Source organism: Lonchura striata, chromosome 29, assembly GCF_046129695.1.
Source record: "Lonchura striata isolate bLonStr1 chromosome 29, bLonStr1.mat, whole genome shotgun sequence".
In the NCBI taxonomy this organism is placed as follows: domain Eukaryota; kingdom Metazoa; phylum Chordata; class Aves; order Passeriformes; family Estrildidae; genus Lonchura; species Lonchura striata.
Genome location: NC_134631.1, coordinates 1,998,636 through 2,019,007, shown reverse-complemented (window position 1 = coordinate 2,019,007; position 20,372 = coordinate 1,998,636). Strand labels below are relative to the sequence as shown.

General features: G+C 52.5%; 1 protein-coding gene across 1 annotated transcript in view; it reads right to left on the bottom strand.

Moving 5' to 3' along the window:
- Nucleotides 1-20,372, bottom strand: part of LOC144247628 (uncharacterized) — a 643,963-nt gene that overhangs the window by 319,856 nt on the left and 303,735 nt on the right. Inside the window, 1 exon segment of the mRNA XM_077788936.1 lies at nt 8,237-8,950. Coding sequence (XP_077645062.1) covers nt 8,237-8,950 — 714 coding nt within the window.

Sequence of the window (20,372 nt, the reverse complement as noted above, 5' to 3'; positions counted from 1 at the left end):
CTCACACCTGGGTCTACTCCTGGGTCAGGGGTCTCTTCAGCCCCTCTAGAAATCTCAGCCCTCATTCTAGAGAGACTGCAGATTGTAGAGAGAAAGCTTACCAGATTAAATACCAGGAAGATGGTCTCTTTAACAGTCGGGGAGACGGAACATTCTCTAATAGGGAGCTGAGAGATTCAGAGGAGAAGAAGGAAAGCAATGGCTGAAAAGCCTCATCCCCTGCTTCCCCTCTAACAAACTGGCTGCACAACCATGACCATGAGCCAGGCATTCCTGGAACAGACTTCAGCACCTTCATAAACCCCCTGGATGCCATCACACCCTAGCACAGCCCGATGGATATTCTGGTCAGTGCCCTTCTACTGCAAAAACTACGTATTAGGGACAATACCAGAGCTATTCCTGGATAAGAAAATAAACCTAGGGACCATAGAGGGATTAAGATCTCAAAAAACCCTAGGGACCAGAAACACATACAGGCCTCCACTCTAAAAGACACTATGAATTCAAACAACAAAGCCAGTAACTACTCCATACTAACACAAAGTAATTGGAACCAAAATATGATTAGAACAGGTTTTTTTTTTTTTTCACTCTCTCCAGACACGAAATGGGCAGTAAAATATTCGTCCTAGTTTAGGGCAAATTTGGGAGAAAAACCTCTGGAAGGAGCCCCCAGAAAACAAACCCCCACGGCCCCTCCCCACCCACCTGATTTGGGAAGAATTTTCTCTGAGAGAAGTGGAAAAGAACCTGTTTACTTAACAAACAAAACCCTTCCCAGCACTAAAAAAATGAACAACACCAGATGACAACAAAACTCTTTCACCACTCTGAAGAGATGACAAATCCAGAAAGTCTCTCCTGGGGGTGGTCGCCCGGGTCTGGGCGCTGGGGATTGCTCTGGGCACTGGGGATGGCTGCTGCAGATCACAGAGCGCAGGCTCCCGGTGCTCTTGGGGTTCCCAGGTCCCAGTCCAGAGCAGGTTGGATGGTATTCACTAAAGGGAAAGGGAAAAGGAACAATGCAGGGAAAGAATTGGACTGCTTAACTTAACTAATTTTAAAAAGCAAAGGCAAAAGCAGAAGCAAGGAAAAAAAGCAAAGCAAATCAAGGAAAAGCCAGCAAGCAAAGCAAAGCAAGCCAGCCCGCACTGGCCTCTTCTAGACAGCAGATCATGGGGGGAGGTGAGCCGGCTGATAACAAGGCAAAACAAACCTTCACTTTCTGAGTCAGTTCTGAAAGCACAGAACAGAATATCAAACATAAACAGAACACACGATTGGAGATACAAACACCATAACGTCACCCTCGGACATTCCACCCCTTATCTCCATATCTTCAACATCATGTAAAAACTCCATCAAGTTAAAACTTCCATCTTTCACTTACTCAAACCTTCAACACTTACACATTTCCTTCTATTTCACTTGCTCAAACCTTTGGCACGTACACATTTCTTTCTGTCTCATGTCTGTGTGTTTTCATGTACAGACACTGGCAGTAACATGCAGCAAACAGTGATATTTGCCATGAGTCTTACCCCACAATCAGATCCCCCTGAGGTACACATCGTGTTGCTTCATCTCTCTGCATTATCCACCATGTACAACCTGGTCCCTGAGCAAAGACAATCCCACAAATGGGTTTGTCTGTACTCAAGGCAGAATTGATCCACACTGATTTCCCTAACAAACCTCTGACATGTGCCACTGGGACTTTATCTCCATCTACTATATTCAGGGACTCAGACTGGGCAAGACCTGCTCGATTGGTGGAACCTCGGCTGTTAACCAACCAGGTGGCCTTTGCTAAATGTTGCTCCCAATTTTTGAAAGATCCCCCACCCAATGCTTTTAAGGTGGTTTTTAACAGTCCATTGTGCCTCTCCACTTTGCCTGCAGCTGGGGCATGGTTTGGGATGTGGTACACCCACTCAATGCCATGTTCCCTAGCCCAGGTGTTGATAAGGCTGTTCTTGACATGAGTCCCATGGTCTGACTCAATCCTCTCAGGGGTACCATGCCTCCAAAGGACCTGCTTTTCAAGGCCCAGGATGGTGTTGATAAGGCTGTAGCATGAGACACAGGGTAGCTTTCCAACCATCCTGTGGTGGCTTCCACCATGGTGAGCACGTAGTGCTTGCCTTGGCGTGTCTGGGGCAGTGTGATGTGGTCAATCTGCCAGGCCTCCCCATACTTGTACTTGGACCACCGCCCACCATACCACAGGGGCTTCACCCGCTTGGCCTGTTTGATGGCAGCACAGGTCTCACAGTCATGGATCACCTGAGAAATACTGTCCATGGTTAGATCCACCCCTCGGTCTCGTGCCCACTTGTAGGTGGCATCTCTGCCCTGATGGCCTGAGGCATCATGGGCCTATCGTGCTAGGAACAACTCTCCCTTGTGTTCCCAATCGAGGTCTGTCTTTGACACCCCTATCTTTGCAGTCTGATCTACCTGCTGGTTGTTTTGCTGCTCTTCATTAGCTCTGCTTCTGGGGACATGGGCATCTACATGGAGAACCTTCACAGGTAGCTTCTCTACCCAGGTAGCAATATCTTTCCACTCTTCAGCAGCCCAAATAGGTTTTCCTCTACACTGCCAGTTAGCCTCTTTCCACTTCTCCAGCCACCTCCATAGGGCATTGGCTGCCATCCATGAATCAGTGTAGAGGTAGAGCTTTGGCCACTTCTCCCTTTCTGCAATGTCCAGGGCCAGTTGAACAGCTCTGAGTTCAGCAAGCTGGCTTGATCCACCTTCTCCTTCAGTGGCCTCTGCAACCCGTCGTGTGGGACTCCATACGGCTGCTTTCCACTTCCGATTCGTCCCTATGATGTGACAGGAACTGTCGGTGAAGAGAGCGTAGCGTGTTTCATCTCCTGGCAGTTGGTTGTATGGTGGAGCTTCTTCAGCCCATGTCACTGGTTCTTCTTCTTCATCTGTGACACCAAAACTTTCACCTTGGGGCCAATTTGTAATTATTTCCAAAATCCCAGGTTGATTCAGTTTACCCATATGGGCACGCTGCATGATGAGAGCAATCCACTTGCTCCATGCAGCTCTGGTGGCATGGTGGGTGGAGGGAACCTCTCCTCTGAACATCCACCCCAGCACCGGCAGTCGGGGTGCCAGGAGGAGTTGTGCTTCCGTGCCAGTCACCTCTGAGGTGGCCTGGACTCCCTCGTGGGTGGCCAAGATTTCCTTCTCTGTGGGAGTGTAGTTGGCTCCGGACCCTCTGTAACTTTTGCTCCAGAATCCCAGTGGTCGGCCTCGAGTCTCCCCAGGCACTTTCTGCCAAAGCTCCAGGACAACCCATGGTTCCCGGCTGCAGAGTAGAGCACATTCTTGACCTCTGGTCCCGTTCTGACTGGGCCAAGGGCTACAGCATGAGCGATCTCCTGTTTGATCTGGGTGAAGGCTTGTTGCTGCTCAGGGCCCCAGGGGAAATTGTTCTTCTTGCAGGTAACCAGGTAAAGAGGGCTCATGATCTGACTGTACTCAGGAATCTGCATTCTCCAGAAACCGATGGCACCTAGGAAAGCTTGTGTCTCCTTCCTGTTGGTTGGTAGCGACATCGCCATGATCTTGTTGATGACATCTGTAGGAATCTGACCCCGTCCGTCTTGCCACTTCACTCCCAAAAACTGGATCTCTCGAGCAGATCCCTTGACTTTGCTCTTCTTGATGGCAAAACCAGCTTCCAGGAGGATTCGGATGATTTTCTCTCCTTTCTCAAACACTTCTGCTGCTGTGTTCCCCCACACAATGATATCATCAATATACTGTAGATGTTCTGGAGCCTCACCCTTTTCTAGTGCAGTCTGGATCAGTCCATGGCAGATGGTGGGGCTGTGCTTCCACCCCTGGGGCAGTTGGTTCCAGGTGTACTGCACGCCCCTCCAGGTGAAAGCAAACTGAGGCCTGCATTCTGCTGCCAGAGGGATGAAGAAAAATGCATTGGCAATATCAATAGTGGCATACCACTTTGCTGCCTTGGACTCCAGCTCGTACTGGAGTTCCAGCATGTCCGGCACAGCAGCGCTCAGCGGTGGAGTAACTTCATTCAATGCATGATAGTCTACAGTCAATCTCCATTCTCTTTCAGATTTACGCACAGGCCAGATGGGGCTGTTGAAGGGTGAGTGGGTTTTGCTGACCACCCCTTGGCTCTCCAGCTCTCAGATCATCCTATGGATGGGAATCACAGCATCTCGAGTTGTTCTGTACTGTTGACGATGCACTGTTGAAGTGGCAATTGGTACCTTTTGTTCTTCTCCCTTCAGAAGTCCTACTGTAGTTGGATTCTCAGAAAGTCCAGGCAAGGTGTTCAATTGCTGGATGCCCTCTGTCGCTACAGCTGCTCTCCCAAATGCCCACCTGAGTCCCTTTGGGTCTTTAAAATACCTCCTTCAAAGGTAATCTATGCCCAAGATACATGGGGCCTCTGGGCCAGACACAATAGGGTGTTTCTTCCACTCCTTTCCTGCCAGACTTACATCAGCTTCCACCAAGGTAAAGTCCTGTGATCCCCCTGTCACACCGGCGATAGAGACAGATTCTGCCCCTACGTGTCTCGATGGAATTAACGTGCATTGTGCACCAGTATCGACCAAAGCCTTTTATCTTTGTGGCTCTGATGTGCCAGGCCAGCGAATCCACACAGTTCAGAAAACACGGTTTTCCCTCGCCTCTACCTGGCTAGAGGCAGGGCCCCTCTAAGCCTGGCTATCCTTCTTGCCTTGGGCGTATGTCTTAGAGGTTCCTTCAAGGGGATCGGACATGTCATCATCATCATCATGCCTGGCAGTTTGGCTACGGGCAACTGGAGCTGTTCTCCTTTTGGTGGCACTTCCTCTCTGGGTCTTGCCTTCCTTCAATTCATGCACCCGTTGTGCCAGAGCAGCAGTAGATTTTCCGTCCCATCTCCTCATGTTTTCTCTGCAGTCGCGCAGGAAGAACCACAGCTCAGCTTGTGGGGTGTACCTTCTCTCACCATCTGAGGAACGTCTACGTTAGATACCAGAACCTCTGATCTGTACTGCTGAGATTTGGAAAAGGTCCTCCTTAATCTCCTCCGAGTCTCTTATGATTCTCCTCTATCTTATCGTCTAATTTCTGCAGACGTGTTTGCACTGCTGCAATTCTGGCATGGGTTGGGCCATGTACAGCATCTGCATATGCTTGGAGTTTCCTTGCCATGTTGAGCACGGTCTCATCCCTCTTCTCCTGCTTCATTATTGCTAAAGCAGAAGCGTATTCATGTGGCCCAAGCCATAAAGGTTTTCGCCACATCACAGATGTACTTGGTACCAAGCCAGGATTTCTAGTTGTTATTTCATCTGAGAAGATAATCTCTGCCACTGCCATTTCTCTCAGACGTTGGATCCCTTGTTTTCTATAGTCTTCCACTGAGTCTGCTGCATATAAAGATCATCTGCACACAGGTATCTTTGTGCTACACTTTCCAGAACCCGTGCCCAGAGGCTGTGAGGGTTAGCCCCCCTCATCATTTCTTGATCAATGACAGGATCATGTGACAGGGATCCCAAATGTCTCACTTCAGTGCCATCCAGAATTGTAGCCTCGCCTGCAGCATCCCAAGTACGGACCAACCAACTAATTACTGACCCCGTGGCTCTCCCAGTCCATCCCAGTCTCTCCCAGTGCCTCCCGGCTGTCCATCTCAGCCTGGCGTGGCGCTGCCGCCCCTCAGCCAATCAGAGCGCGAGTCTCTGATGACTCATCAGTTGCCAGGCAGACCCGCAGCGCCGCGTGCCCCGCACTGGACTCGGCCTCCCAGTGCCGCGCGCTTCATTCCCAGTTCCTCCCAGTGCCGCCCCAGTCCCTCCCACTCCTTCCCAGCCCATTCCCAGTTCCTCCCAGTGCCGCCCCAGTCCCTCCCACTCCTTCCCAGCCCATTCCCAGTTCCTCCCAGTGCCGCCCCAGTCCCTCCCACTCCTTCCCAGCCCATTCCCAGTTCCTCCCAGTGCCGCCCCAGTCCCTCCCACTCCTTCCCAGCCCATTCCCAGTTCCTCCCCAGTTCACTCCGAGATCTCCACCCTCTCTCCCTGTGCCCCCCATCCCCTCCCCTCTCTCTGGGTGCCACCCCAGTCTTCCCAGTCCATTCGCAGTATCTCCCAGTCAATTCCCAGACTGTCCCAAGGCCACACCAACCCTCCCTCCTCTCTCCCAGTGCCCCCCACCCAGCGTGTCCATCTCGCTGGTGCCCTTGAGTTCCCAGCCCGGCCCCGGCCGCCTCCTCTGCTCCTTGGTGGATTTCTACCCTGCCCACACCCAGCTGAGGTGGTTCCAGGGCCAGCAGGAGCTCTCTGTGGTGGCCACCGACGTGGTCCCCAACAGGGACTGGATCCACCAGCTCCTGGTACTGCTGGAAACCCCAGCCTGGGCCAGGGTCACCTCCACCTGCCAGGTGCAGCACGTCAGCCTGGAGCACCCCCTGAGCCACCACTGGGGTACAGGGGAGGAATTGGGGGCGCTGGGACAGCCACTGGGATGTGGTGGGAGCAACTGGGAGGGAGTTGGAGAGAGCCTGGTTTCAACTGGCAGAGAAGGTTGTGGGTTTGGAAGAGCTAAGAATGGGTTTGAAGAATACAGGGGAGGGAGGAATGGGGTTCTGGGGGTCCTGGTGGGAACTGGGGAGGAGTCTGGGGGTACTGGGTGTGACGGGAGAGATTGGAGAGAGCCTGGAGGGGCTGGAAGGAGATTGGGGATGGATTACTGAAGCTTGGGATGAAGTTGGCTGTACTGGGAAGACACTGGGAGAGGTCTGGGTGAGTCCTGGTGGGGCTGGGAAAGGACTGGAAGAGGGTTTGGGGGTCCTGGGGCAGTGGAGGGCAACTGAAAGGGGGTTGTGGGATCCTGAGAGGGATGGGAATGGCTTTGGTGGGTCCTGGAAAGGCCGGGAAGGGATTGGGGAAAGGTTTCAGTGGGTCCTGGCTGGGTGGGAGCAATCGGGAAGGTGCTTGGAGGGGCTTGGGGTGTTTGTGAGAGCTTTTAGGGGATCTGATCCCTGCGGAACCCCCCAGACATGCTGCATGCAGCAAGATGCTGTCAGACACTGAGGGTTTAGTGTTGGGCTTCATCTTCCTGGCGCTTGGGCATGGCTTCTACCTGTGCAAGGTCAGGGGGATCCCAGGAGTCGTCTCCCCCCTTCCCCCAGGGTGTGTGCTGCCCACGGGCCCCCCCCGCCCGGTGTCACCCCCATTTCTCTGCCCACAGAGCTCCTGAGCCGCCGGCGGCCGCAGCCGATCCCCGTGGCCTTGAGCTTGGCCGGGACCCCCACTCCAACTCCACGGTGATTTTAAGGGGGATTGAGTGTCCCCCCAGCCCTGCTGTCACTCTGCCCCTGCCCGCCTGCTCCCAGTGTTCCCAGTAAAGCTTCCCAGTTAAACCCAGCCCAGTTCATGGGGGCACTGGGGAGGGACTTGGGGGGACCCCACGGCGGGGCCGGCCCTGGGCAGGGAGGGCGGGTCCAGGTGGGGAACACTGCCTGCTGCGGGTCTGCCCGGCAACTGGTGAGTCATCAGCCCCGCTCGCTCTCATTGGCTGACTCTTCTCCACCGCGTTCTCTCATTGGCTGAGGAGAGGCCCGGCAGTGCAGAGAAGGAACGGGAGAGATCCCGCCCCGAGCTCCGGCACGGGGACAACAGACCCAGCCTGGGCACAGGGAGGGAATTTATTACCAACCAAACCACGGCAGCACCAGGAGAAGGGAAACAAATCCCTCCAGCACCTTCCCCCACCCAACGGGGATCACCCACAACAGGGTTATCCACCATGGAGAGACGGGGACATCCCAGTTTAGACAAAAGCCAATTTTATTGAGTGTACCAGTGTTTATACAGGGATTGACTTGTATGGGGCTTATAGAGGGCTGGTTTTGGTAACAATTTCCCATTGGTTACACATTCTTCAAGACATCCAGTAACCTGGGAACATTTATCACAAAGTCTCACACCATGTTGCCTGGTCACTTCTTGCCCAGGGAGACTGAAACTGTGTCTGTGTCTCCCACAGTTTCTGCTCAGTCAGGCCTCAGATATCGGGCCCCTTTATCAGCTCCATTGCTTTACTCTCTGTTTTATTCCCCATACGGGGACACCAGGGCTCTGCCCAACGGGGGTCACTGGGGATCATCCAGCCCGGATCCTCCCATGGGGGATGGAGCTGCAGCAGCGCACCAAGCTCTTCCCTCACTCTCTTCCCTCACTCCAAGCTCTTCCCTCACTGACGGCACTCACAGGGCTTCCCTTACCGGTGCCTCCGTTGATGCTGGGTCAAGTGAGAGCTCATGGAGAAGCTCTTCCCACACTTCCCACACTCGTAGGGCCTCTCCCCGGTGTGGATGCGCCGGTGCACGGTGAGGTGGGAGTTTTGCTTGAAGCCCTTCCCGCAGTCGGGGCAGCGGTAGGGCCTCTCCTCTGTGTGAATCCGCTCATGTACGAGGAGATTGGAGGTGGTCTGAAACCTCTTCCCACACTGGGGACACTCGTAGGGCCTCTCCCCAGTGTGGATGCGTTGGTGTATTCTCAGGGCAGAGCTCCACCCAAAGCTCTTCCCACATTCCAAGCACTCGTAGGGCCGTTCCCCAGTGTGGATCACCTGGTGCACGATCAGGCCAGACATGTGCATGAAACTCTTCTGACACTTCCCACACTCGTAGGGCCTCTCCCCGGTGTGGATGCGCCGGTGCTCAGTGAGGCTGGAGTTGTGCTTGAAGCCCTTCCCGCAGTCGGGGCAGCGGAAGGGCCTCTCCTCTGTGTGAATCTGCTCATGTCTGAGGAGATGGGAGCTTCTCTGAAACCTCTTCCCACACTCCTCACACTCGTAGGGCCTTTCCCCAGTGTGGATCCTCTGGTGCTGGATCAGGCTGGATCTCCAGCTGAAACCCTTCCCACATTCCAAGCACTTGTGGGGCTTCTCCCTGCCATGAGGCTTCTTCACCAGCTCCGAGCTCCGCCTGGATCTCCGCCCGCCTTCCTGGCTCAGGGGGGCTCTTTCCTCCCCGCAGCTCCCTGGGCTGGGTTTGCAGCTCCTCCTCCTGCAGCATCTCCGGGGCTTTTCCTCCTCCTCCATCCAGCCGCGCCCTGGAAATGAAAAATCCTGGTTTGAGGGAAAAACAAGAGAAGAGCACCTTGGACTGGAGGTTCCTCCTTGCACAAGTTCATCTCTGGAAATCATTAGGAATCTTGTATCCGTAAGAACCTTCAAAACACCAAGATTCAGCCCAAAAATCCCACAAACTTCAAGACACAGAACAAAAACTCCCCAAACGTCACAACTATGCAAAAACCTCCTTCTCCAAAACATAAAGATTCAGCTGCCACATAAAACCAAAGCACCAACATTTAGCCCAAGAAAGATCAGAAACACCAAGATTCACCCTGTGAAAATCGTGGATCCCCCTCCATAGTCACCTGCTGCATGTGGGGGGAGCAGCACTCCTGGGGCTGGGGGGAAGCTGCAGACACAGGGAGTGGTGGAACCTTCTGCTGCTTCCTCTTTCTGCTCCTCCTCCTCCTGAGTCTCTCCTCTTCCTCACACTCCTCTTCCTCCTGCTATTCCTCCTTCTCCTGCACAATCCCATCTTCTCCTGCCACATCCATCGTTTGACCATTCTGTTCCTCAAGCCTGCTTCTCCTTCCCTTCTCCTCCTGCCCCCAGGCCCAGCACCCACTGCCGGCTCCCTCTTCCCCCCACACCCACAGCATCCCAGCGCAGGGGCAGGGATGGAGCTGGGGCAGGTCGGGCTGGGGCAGCGCTGGGCTCTCGGCCGCTCCCGCCCGCACTCGGTCCCCACTGCAGCCGCTCCCGCCAGGACAGCGCGGGGGGGGCCGGCCTTGGCGCTGCCCCACTCCCACCTCCCCAAATTCCCCTCGCGGGGCCATGGGGCCGAGGGGGGGCGCAGGTGGGTCCAGGTGGGGAACGCGGGGAGCTGCGAGTCTGCCTGGCAACTGGTGAGTCATCAGCGCCGCGGGCTCTGATTGGCTGAGCTCTGCCCGAGCCCTGGGGCTGCAGCACAGAGGGGACACCCTGCTCCAGGGGGGATGTCCCACAAACGGGGGACCCCATGGAAGGAACCACAGGAAAGTGTCTTTACAAACAGATGCTCTGAATCTACTCGGAGATAGGGCCAGACAACTTTTATGTAAGGAAGTGACAGGAGAAGCCATCTGTTTCAGAAAATGCTATCAATTGATGACACAGACTGCTGCTCAGCCAAGGTCCTGCTCTATTAATGAACTTCCAGAAGAACAACAAAGCCTTAACAGAGCCATGAAAATCGTTTGCTATACAAAAGTGGGGAGCATATTACGGTGGGTATGTAATAGGTGGATTGGGAAGTCTGCAGCTCTCAAGTACTTCAGCCAATGGGGAAAGCAGAGGGAGATGTGGCCAGGAGAATTAGGATGAAAAGGAGGCTGTGTCCTCCAACAAGTGGAGAGATCCCATGGGGAATGTCCCTTGGCCTCTCCCATTTTTAGGAATGAAATTAGTTTCACAGGACTCCTCTGTCTGCTTTGTGGACAGAATCCTCTGCTGATGTCAATTTTTCCACACACCCTGGGGCTCATCGCGAATTCCTTCCACTCTCCAGGGTGGTGGGCAGGGAGTGCAGCTGAAGGTGCCTCACCCACTTTGGGTGATCGGCTCCCTTGGCTGGCGGAGGCACCGGGGATTGATTGGGGACCCGGGAGTGACCAGGAGACAGACGAGTGACACATCAGGGGGGTCTGTGAAGAGTCAGCAGGGAGAGAGCACTGAAAATCTCATCAGTGAGTGCCCTGGGATCCTCGGGGAGTGAACATGGCAGGGCACCCATGGAGGGGAGAAAAGGGAAAGCCAGGGAGGGGTCCTGGCCAAAGGGATGATGATCCCAAAATGTCTCTGAAGGGTCCCTTAAACATATGGGTGGAGTTTTTCTTTTTCCTGCAGTTTCAATGCAAAGTTTAGAGCATTAGAGTATTTTTTGTATTACTCCCAATTCTATATTGGCGGTTACATTCAGATCAGAGATGTGAGAATGAGTTTTTATTCTGAGAAGGAGAAAAATGTGAATTGCCTTGGAAATTTTTCGTGTATGTTTCTGCGATGCTCTTCGAGGAACCAAAATTTTGGTCTGGGTTCCTTGATGTTCATGTCTTGGCTGTATTTTGCAAAACTAGAAGAGATTGAAAAGTGAGCCCTAAACTCATAAACGGGCAGCCAAGAGAGGAGCTTTAGAAATGCAAATTAACACTGTCAGGGCAAAGTGGAGACAAAGTACCTGGCTCTTCTTGCCTGGGGCAGGAATTGGCTGATTCCCTCTGCCGCTCACCCCAAGCTCTGCCTGCTTGCACAGATGGAATCTGCACAGCTGAAGGCAGAGCCCATGCTGAGGATCTCTGACTCTGCAACAGAAACGGCTGAAGCTGCAAAGGGAAACAGCAAATGGAGAATGTTGGGAAAACTTCACTAAAATAAGGCGGGGGGGATCATCCCTCTGCCCACTCCAACATCTGCTGCCTCTGTCTGTGCTGTACAGGCTGTATCAGAGCACTGGGGTTTTTGCTAGAAGAGGTTTAGGGAAATCAGTTGGAATTCAAGTATTTGATGATGGAATAAGAAAAAAACGGTCAATTGATGCAACCCTAGCTTGCGGGAGCACCCTAAAATGGGGAAAAGCATTGAAGGGCCACCAGAACAAATCCTACAACACCATGGACCAGCCCCTGGGAACCCGAACCAATTCATATCAGGAGGCAGAGAACCCATTTATCATTTCAATGGCATTATTAGATATCAAGCTGTCCTCAGAATAAGAAACAACCAGACAGCTCCAGCTCCTGAACTTCCTGCCGACCAAGCCACTAAAATGAGGAACACAACATTTCACGAGGGGATGGGATCAGATTATCTCTTAGCAGAAAAAGGAGGAGTTTGTGGAAAACTCAGTGACTCAAACTGATGTTGGCAAAGAGATGACAAGAGAAAACTGCTAAAAAAGCTAACAAAGCAAATAGGAGAGCACTTTATGAATTGGTCCAAATATGGAAAGGATGGAAATGGGATATGGTTCCCCGGCTCCCCAGCACACCAGGGGTCAAACGAATGTGGCTTCTCCTCTTCTGTGCTGCAGCAACTCTCATCTTTTTACCATGCTCCACACCTTGGCAGTGCAGCTCATCCAGCAGCTGAGCCAGGGCATGCAGGTGGCAGCCAGGCCTCCTGATCCACAAACGGCTACAAAAGGACAGGGAATGAGGACACCGAGAATAATCCCCAAACCAAAGAGGACCCGGGAAGAACAAAACAGAGTCAAGGAGTGAATCTGCCTGGAGATAGGGCCAGGCACTTGTAGTTAAGGGGAGGAACCATCAGTTCCAAAAATGTTCCAAATTGACCCAGACAGCTGCTCAAAGTCCCGCTACATTCCCGAACTTCGAGGAGAAGAACAAAGACTTAACAGAGCCATGAATATCGGCTGTTACACAAAAGGAGGGTGCACATTAACGAGGACAGGCTCCAGGCGCATCGGGAAGTCGGAACCTTCCAAGGAACTCAGCCGGTGGGCAAAGGCAGAGGGAGATGCGGCCGGGAAAACGAGGATAAAAAGGAGGCTGCGGACTACAGCCACGGCAGAGAGCGCACGGCAAATGCCCCACGGCCTCTGCCCCTGCTCGGCAATAAAGTCACTTTGACAGGACTCCTCGCTCTCCTCCGGGCACACGAACCTCCGGCGACGGGAATTTCCCCGCCCGCTCCCGGCCGCGGGGCAGCCCCTCTGTCCTACCCACAGCAGCCGGGCCGAGCCAGCGCTGCTCCGGCAGCGGCTCCTGCCCGGCCCCGGCGGGAAGGAGACCGCGGGCAGCCGCTCCCGCAGCGCCCTCAGCCCGGGGCCGGCACGGGCCGGACACGGCACCGGCGAGCCGCCGGAGCCCCCTGCCGCCCCCTCCGCCCGCAGCCAGCCCCGAGCCCCCGCAGAGCCCAGCGCGGCTCCCACCTGCGCCGGGGCCGCCTCCGAGCTCCGCCGCCGCCGCCTCACCGCGCTCCGGCCGCTGCCGCCGCTGCCGGGCCCGCACAGCCGCTCGGCCAATGACGGCGCTGCGCGGCCACGGCCGCCCTCAGCCCGCCGCCGGGGCCGCGCCGCGCCCCGCTCCCACCAATCAGCGCGCCGCAACCGCGACTGACGGCACCGGCGGCCAATGGCAGCGAGCTCGGGGCGGGCTCTGCGCACGGCCCCGCCTCGCCCCGCGCTCTCGGCGCCCCCGGGCTGCGTGAGGGGAAAGCCGGAGATGAGGAGCAGCCCCGGCACGGGCCCGGGCCCGAGCCGGGATTGAGCTGCCCACACAAACAAACTTCTCCGCGCCTCCCGCCACGGCTTTCCCGGCCCTGCGCCTCCCGTGCCTCCGCCTCTGCGGGAAGCCCAGGAGCCTCACTTCTCCTGCCCCTCGTTAGCGCATCAGAGCTTCGCTTTGATTTCCCCCAAAAAGGGAAACCTGCCCGAAGCCCTGTGGGTGGGTGGGGCAGGGGAGAGATTTCTGGCAGAAAACTCCAAAGACTCGGAGCAGGAGAAGGAGAAGTCAGTGCAGAGCCTTAAATGCAGCTTTCCCCACGCCTCCCTGCTCCCAGCTGCACCTCCTCCCCCGGCAGGGCAGGAGACAGGGAATGGGGCCATGCTCAGCTCATCCCCCGGGGCTTCTCCCTCTGCTCAGGGACAGGAGTCGTTCCCTGCTGCACCCTGCGCTCTCTCCCGGCCGAGACTTCTCCAGGAACTTCTCGGAGCGGAGTCCATCCCCTGGGCACAGCCCCCTCCGAGTGCTGCAGCGTGGGTCACTGTGCCACGGGCTCAGTCCTGCCAGGACAGGCTGCTCCAGCGGGGCCCCTCTGCCCGCGGGCTCACAGCCTCCTCTCAGGCATCGCCGAGCTCCAGCCCGGCTCCTGCAGGGGCTGCAGGGGATCTCTGCATCCCCCTGGACCTGCAGGGGATCTCTGCATCCCCATGGACCTGCAGGGGATCTCTGCATCCCCCTGGACCTGCATGGGGATCTCTGCATCCCCATGGAACTGCAGGGGATCTCTGCATCCCCATGGAACTGCAGGGGATCTCTGCATCCCCATGGACCTGCAGGTGGGTCTCTGCAGCCCCATGGATCTGCAGGTGGGTCTCTGCAGCCCCATTGTAATATATGTTGTGGAATAATTCGTTCTTATGTAAAATATACATCAAGTCAGTTGTGCTTGTACAAAAAGATTCTTAAAGTTTTAAATGACCAGTGGCTACAGCCGGGGTGGAGAAACCACAGTTGGCAGAGAAAGAAAGACTTAATTTAGAAATGAAAAAAGGTGGCTTTGTGCAGAGATGGGTCCTTTCCGGGGAAAATCCAGCAGACACCCAACATGAAGAATGCATATATGTTAGTTTAATTAGTAGTGCTGTATTAACATTTTAATAGCATGGTAAATGTAGTTTCATAGTTAAAATGAAGCTTTAGTAGTTAAAACATAAAATATCTATGTGGCTTTTCTTTTAAGGCATGAGATACTCGCTTTGAGGTAACCATCACAGAACACCTAAGTCTTCCAGTGAATAGGAAATTATGGCTTTCTTATCAGAAGAAGCAAATTTCTTCACCCCTTGCTCAGACTCAAAGACGCCATGGAGATTAAAGGAAACACTTGTCATAGAACAGTCAGAGTGTCTTGTTTTAAACAGAATGTATGCATAACCATGAAGGATATATGAATATGCAATAGTGTAATTTTAAGGGTGATCCCTTTGTTCACAAAGTATGCATGTTGTGGCTTAAGTTCCCAAGAGCATCCAGACATCCTTAAGTCTTTGGTTTTTATTGTGTTTAATTGTCCTAACTCTAAATTTTTATCACTCTAATTGTATTAGTATTTTAATAACTATGTTATTATTATTAAAATTTTCAAGGCCAAGTGATTGGCATTTTTCACAACTATGGTGGCAAAGATGGTTTCTAACACCTCTCTGCCGGGGCCTGAGGAGAGTCAGGGTGAGGAAGACGGGTCCTGCCCTATTTAGGCAGCCTCACTCTGTTCCCCTGGTGTGTGACCACAGACACAAGTTATGATCCATGGGCAAAAGGAGACAATAAAACAAAAAAAAGGGAAAGGATTACCTAAAACCGCGGTAATTAGCCCCTGAGACTAAAGTGTACACGAAGAACCAAGACCCAAGGACAAAGGACAGGTGAGTATTTGTTGGGATGGGGTGGATAAGGGGGGAATGAGTGATTGCTGCAGTCTCTCATGCTGTGTTTTGTCTTTTTCGTGAGAAAAGCGGCCAGTAAAGAGACCAAGGGAGTGATAAAAAAGAGAGAATCCCCCCCACCCCGGGGAAACTGGGACTGGGTCTTAGGGAAGAAGTGGAACCTCGTGGAGAGAAGCCGAAAGTTTTCCTGGCAGTGGAAAAACAGGGGAAAAAAATTAAAAAAAAAAAAGAAAAAATAAGGGGCCCCAAAAAATTCTGCTGGATTGAGGGATAAGCCTGCCCAAGAGCATCCAGGATTAAACCTGCTGGGTTAAGGGATTTGCATTCCAAGAGCACCCAGGGTTGCCAGATTGAGGTTATGCCCACGGGGATCTGGGGTTGGACAACAGTAACATTAACACCTAAAATTCTGCTGGGTTGAGAGACATCCAGGATTAAACATGCTGGGTTGATGGATTAACATTCCATGAGCACTCAGGATGTAGATATGTAATGTAGACTGTTTGAAAGTGAAAGGTATCTTCTTGTTGTATGTGAGAGTGAGTGAAAAATAAAAGTGAGTAAATGTAGATTAATGGAAGTGTATATAATGTAGATTGTTTATTTTGAGCTTTACTTTATCTCCTTGGAGGGAGGTGGATTGTGTTGAATGGTATTGTGAGAGAAAGGACTTTTTGAGTAGTTGAAAGAAGGTGGTATTCAGGTTGTTAGAGAAAGTGGGAAACAGAGGCAGAGGACTTGTGAAGAAACGTGAGGAATGGACTATCACATCTAAACTGGTGACACCAAATTGACTTTCAACCAGGACTGGGTGGTAATGGTTTGGGAAGACCCACATGATCCAAGGCAGGTACAAAGAATAACACCTAACTGAGAAATAAGGCAAAGCTTGCATCACTGGTTCTAAGCCCTGCCTGAATAAGCCCTGAGACGCCTCCGACACCTCCTTGGCAGAGGAACACTGCCACTTCAAACAGGAGGATCCGGAGTGTTTGAGTCACAGAGTTCTTATAGTCTGGCCTTAGCCTGTGGTTTGTACAGGGAAGAAAGGAAATTGCCATCAGTGCTATACTGTATACTTTATGTGATTCATCCCAATACTGGACACGCTAGCAGGGTTACAAGTGAATATTAAAATTATGGGAATAATTGGTGTTGTATCTCACAAAATCTATGTTCTTGTTGCAAGAGGTATCAGTACTGAATCAATTCCCAATACAGATAGAACTCAAAACAACTGAAGTAATAACTCTGTTTTGTGGATCGGAATTATTAGTGCCTGTTGACTGAGAGATACCTGAGGAACAATGTGAAACCACAGTTAAGGAGTGTCAAAAAGGACTTGCCTAAAAATATCAGTAAAAAGGAGTGACAAGGGAAACAGAGGGCAAGCCTGGATTGAGCACTGTACTCACCAGCGAGAAGATCACACGTACCTGCTGTGGGCAGCAACCCCACAGGCAGGGGAGGTGGGGGTATAAGCCATGCCAGACCTCTGTCATTCCTGTTTCTGTCTCTCATTTGTTGTCTTTTCCCTTCTGAGATAGCAGCAAGATCGTGTCACAAATGTTACAGAAAGTGTTACATGGAAAGAAACCAAAGTTCCTTTTTGTTACACACACCCATGTCAACAGCCACAGACTCACCCAAATTGAGTACCTGCAGGCAAAATGGGGAAAAATATTGGATTACAAGGAAATTAGGAAAATGTGATAATAGATGGGGCATCGAATGTCCAAAAGGAGAGAGATGGATTTGTTTTACATTTGATCTTAGAGATATAGTCCAAGATTTGGTATAAAGACAATTAATAAACAAAAAGGTGAAACCAGCACAGCAATCTAGCTCTGTATTGACTTCAAATTATATACTGCATCATATTATAGGCCTCCACGCTGTTATAGAGGAGATAACAAACAAAGCTGCTCAGGCACTGGAATTAATATCAAATCATAAAGGCCAAACAAAAACTGCAGTGTACCAGAATAGTTTGGCTTTAGACTATTTATTGGCTAATGAAGGGGTGTTTGTGGAAAGTTTAATATATCAGATTGTTGAAAATAGATGACAACGGGGAGGTCATCCTAGAAAAAAACAACCCAGACACCAATCCAAAAATGGGAAAACAGTGTTAAAAACTAACTAGTGGGGTAATTGAGCATGGGATGGTGGAAGAAATGGAGATTCTTCCTTTTATGTATTACAACTGTTATAAATGAAAGTTTGTCTAGACAAATTAATATGAAAAACTAAAATATTTATTTTGCAATCAAATTCTACCTAGCCAGCCACAAGGAAAGAACAGAGTGGAGCCCGGGGTCGGCCCTGGGTGTGCAACAAAGAGGTCAGCCTCAGCAGAGGTTTTCCTCTATGCCCACACACCTCCATCCTGGCACAAGCGGTTTTTATAGGGAAAATTCTGCCTGAGGCCAAGATTTCAGCAATCAGTCTTTTCTTCCATTAAGAGTCTATATGTTAATGAGATTTTCTTTTTTGGTGATGAGGGAGAACAATTCAGTGTCTGGAGTTTGTTGAATCCCTTGATGAAATTTACGGGAGGGAACGCTGCATTCACCTGTGTCTGCCCAAGGATTTCCATGATATCCATCTCGGGTCCTTCAGGCAAGGATCAGCACCGGGGGTTCCTGTATCTCCCCAGCTATGGCCCATCTCCTGGGGAGCCGCACCTTCTTACTTGTAAATCAGTTTCCAATATACACCCGGTCTCACCTGCGAGGGTGGGGGGGAATCCTAATAAAAACGTGTAGAGTGTTAGAGTGTTCTAACAAATCTAACAAATATTCAATGTCACATATATCATATTAGAAATGGCGCCAATTATATCTGCTACATATAACAGTATGGTAAATGTAGCTTTGTAGATAAAATGAAGCTTTAGTAGTTAAAAAAGAAACTATGTATGTGTGTGGGGGGCGGGGGGTTTAAGGAATGAGATACTCGCTTCAAGGAACACGCAAATTCTCCAGAGAAGAGCAATTTATGGTTTTCTTATTAGAAGAAGCTGATTTCTTCACGCCTTGCTCAGACTCGAAGACCCCGTGGGGATTAAAGAAAACAGTTGACATACAACAGGCAGAATTTTTTGTTTCAAATATAATGTATGCCTAACCACGAAGGATATATGAATATGCAACAGTGTATTGTTTTAGGGGTGATTCAATTGTTCACAAGGTACATTCATCTTGGCTTAAGTGCCTGAGAGCATCTGGACCTCAGATATTCTTTCTTTTTTATTGTCTTGTAATTGTCTTAACTATAAATTTTTATCAGTCTAATTCTATTCCTATTTTTTCACCATTTTTTAATTATTAAACTTTTAAAATTCTAAAAACCAAGTGATTGGCATTTTTCACAAATTCCTATCAGGAGACAGAGAAACAATTTATCATTTCAATGGCATCATTAGATTAAAAGCTGTCCTCGCAATAAGAACCAGCCAGACAGCTCCAGCTCCTGACCTTTCTGCCGACCAAGCCACTGAAATGAGGAACACAACATTTCACATGGGGATGGGATCAGATTATCTGTTAGCAGGAAAAAAAGCAGTTTGAGGAAAACTAAATGACTCAAACTGCTGCTGGCAAAGAGATGACAAGGGGAAAGTGTTGAAAAAGATAATAAAGGAAATAGGAAAGCAGTTTCTGTATTGGTCCAAGCATGGAAAGGATGGGAATGAGACACGGTTTTCTGGCTCCCCGGCAGACCAGGGGTTAAACGTTGGGTGTCTCCTGGATTGTCCCCGGAAAGGGCCCATCTCTGCACCGAGATACCTTTTTTCATTTGTAAATTAGGTCTTTCTTTCTCTGCCAACAGTGGTTTCTCAAGCCCCGGCTGCAGCCACTGGTCATTTAAAACTTTAAGAATCTCTTTCTACAAGCACAACTGACTTGATGCATATTTTACATAAGCACGAATTATTCCATAACATATATTACAATGGGGCTGCGGAAATCTCCCTGCAGGTCCATGGGGATGCAGAGATCCCCTGCAGGTCCATGGGGATGCAGAGATCCCCTGCAGGTCCATGGGGATGCAGAGATCCCCTGCAGCCCCTGCAGGAGCCGGGCTGGAGCTCGGCGATGCCTGAGAGGAGGCTGTGAGCCCGCGGGCAGAGGGGCCCCGCTGGAGCAGCCTGTCCTGGCAGGACTGAGCCCGTGGCACAGTGACCCACGCTGCAGCACTCGGAGGGGGCTGTGCCCAGGGGATGGACTCCGCTCCGAGAAGTTCCTGGAGAAGTCTCGGCCGGGAGAGAGCGCAGGGTGCAGCAGGGAACGACTCCTGTCCCTGAGCAGAGGGAGAAGCCCCGGGGGATGAGCTGAGCATGGCCCCATTCCCTGTCTCCTGCCCTGCCGGGGGAGGAGGTGCAGCTGGGAGCAGGGAGGCGTGGGGAAAGCTGCATTTAAGGCTCTGCACTGACTTCTCCTTCTCCTGCTCCGAGTCTTTGGAGTTTTCTGCCAGAAATCTCTCCCCTGCCCCACCCACCCACAGGGCTTCGGGCAGGTTTCCCTTTTCGGGGGAAATCAAAGCGAAGCACTGATGCGCTAACGAGGGGCAGGAGAAGTGAGGCTCCTGGGCTTCCCGCAGAGGCGGAGGCACGGGAGGCGCAGGGCCGGGAAAGCCGTGGCGGGAGGCGCGGAGAAGTTTGTTTGTGTGGGCAGCTCAATCCCGGCTCGGGCCCGGGCCCGTGCCGGGGCTGTTCCTCATCTCCGGCTTTCCCCTCACGCAGCCCGGGGGCGCCGAGAGCGCGGGGCGAGGCGGGGCCGTGCGCAGAGCCCGCCCCGAGCTCGCTGCCATTGGCCGCCGGTGCCGTCAGTCGCGGTTGCGGCGCGCTGATTGGTGGGAGCGGGGCGCGGCGCGGCCCCGGCGGCGGGCTGAGGGCGGCCGTGGCCGCGCAGCGCCGTCATTGGCCGAGCGGCTGTGCGGGCCCGGCAGCGGCGGCAGCGGCCGGAGCGCGGTGAGGCGGCGGCGGCGGAGCTCGGAGGCGGCCCCGGCGCAGGTGGGAGCCGCGCTGGGCTCTGCGGGGGCTCGGGGCTGGCTGCGGGCGGAGGGGGCGGCAGGGGGCTCCGGCGGCTCGCCGGTGCCGTGTCCGGCCCGTGCCGGCCCC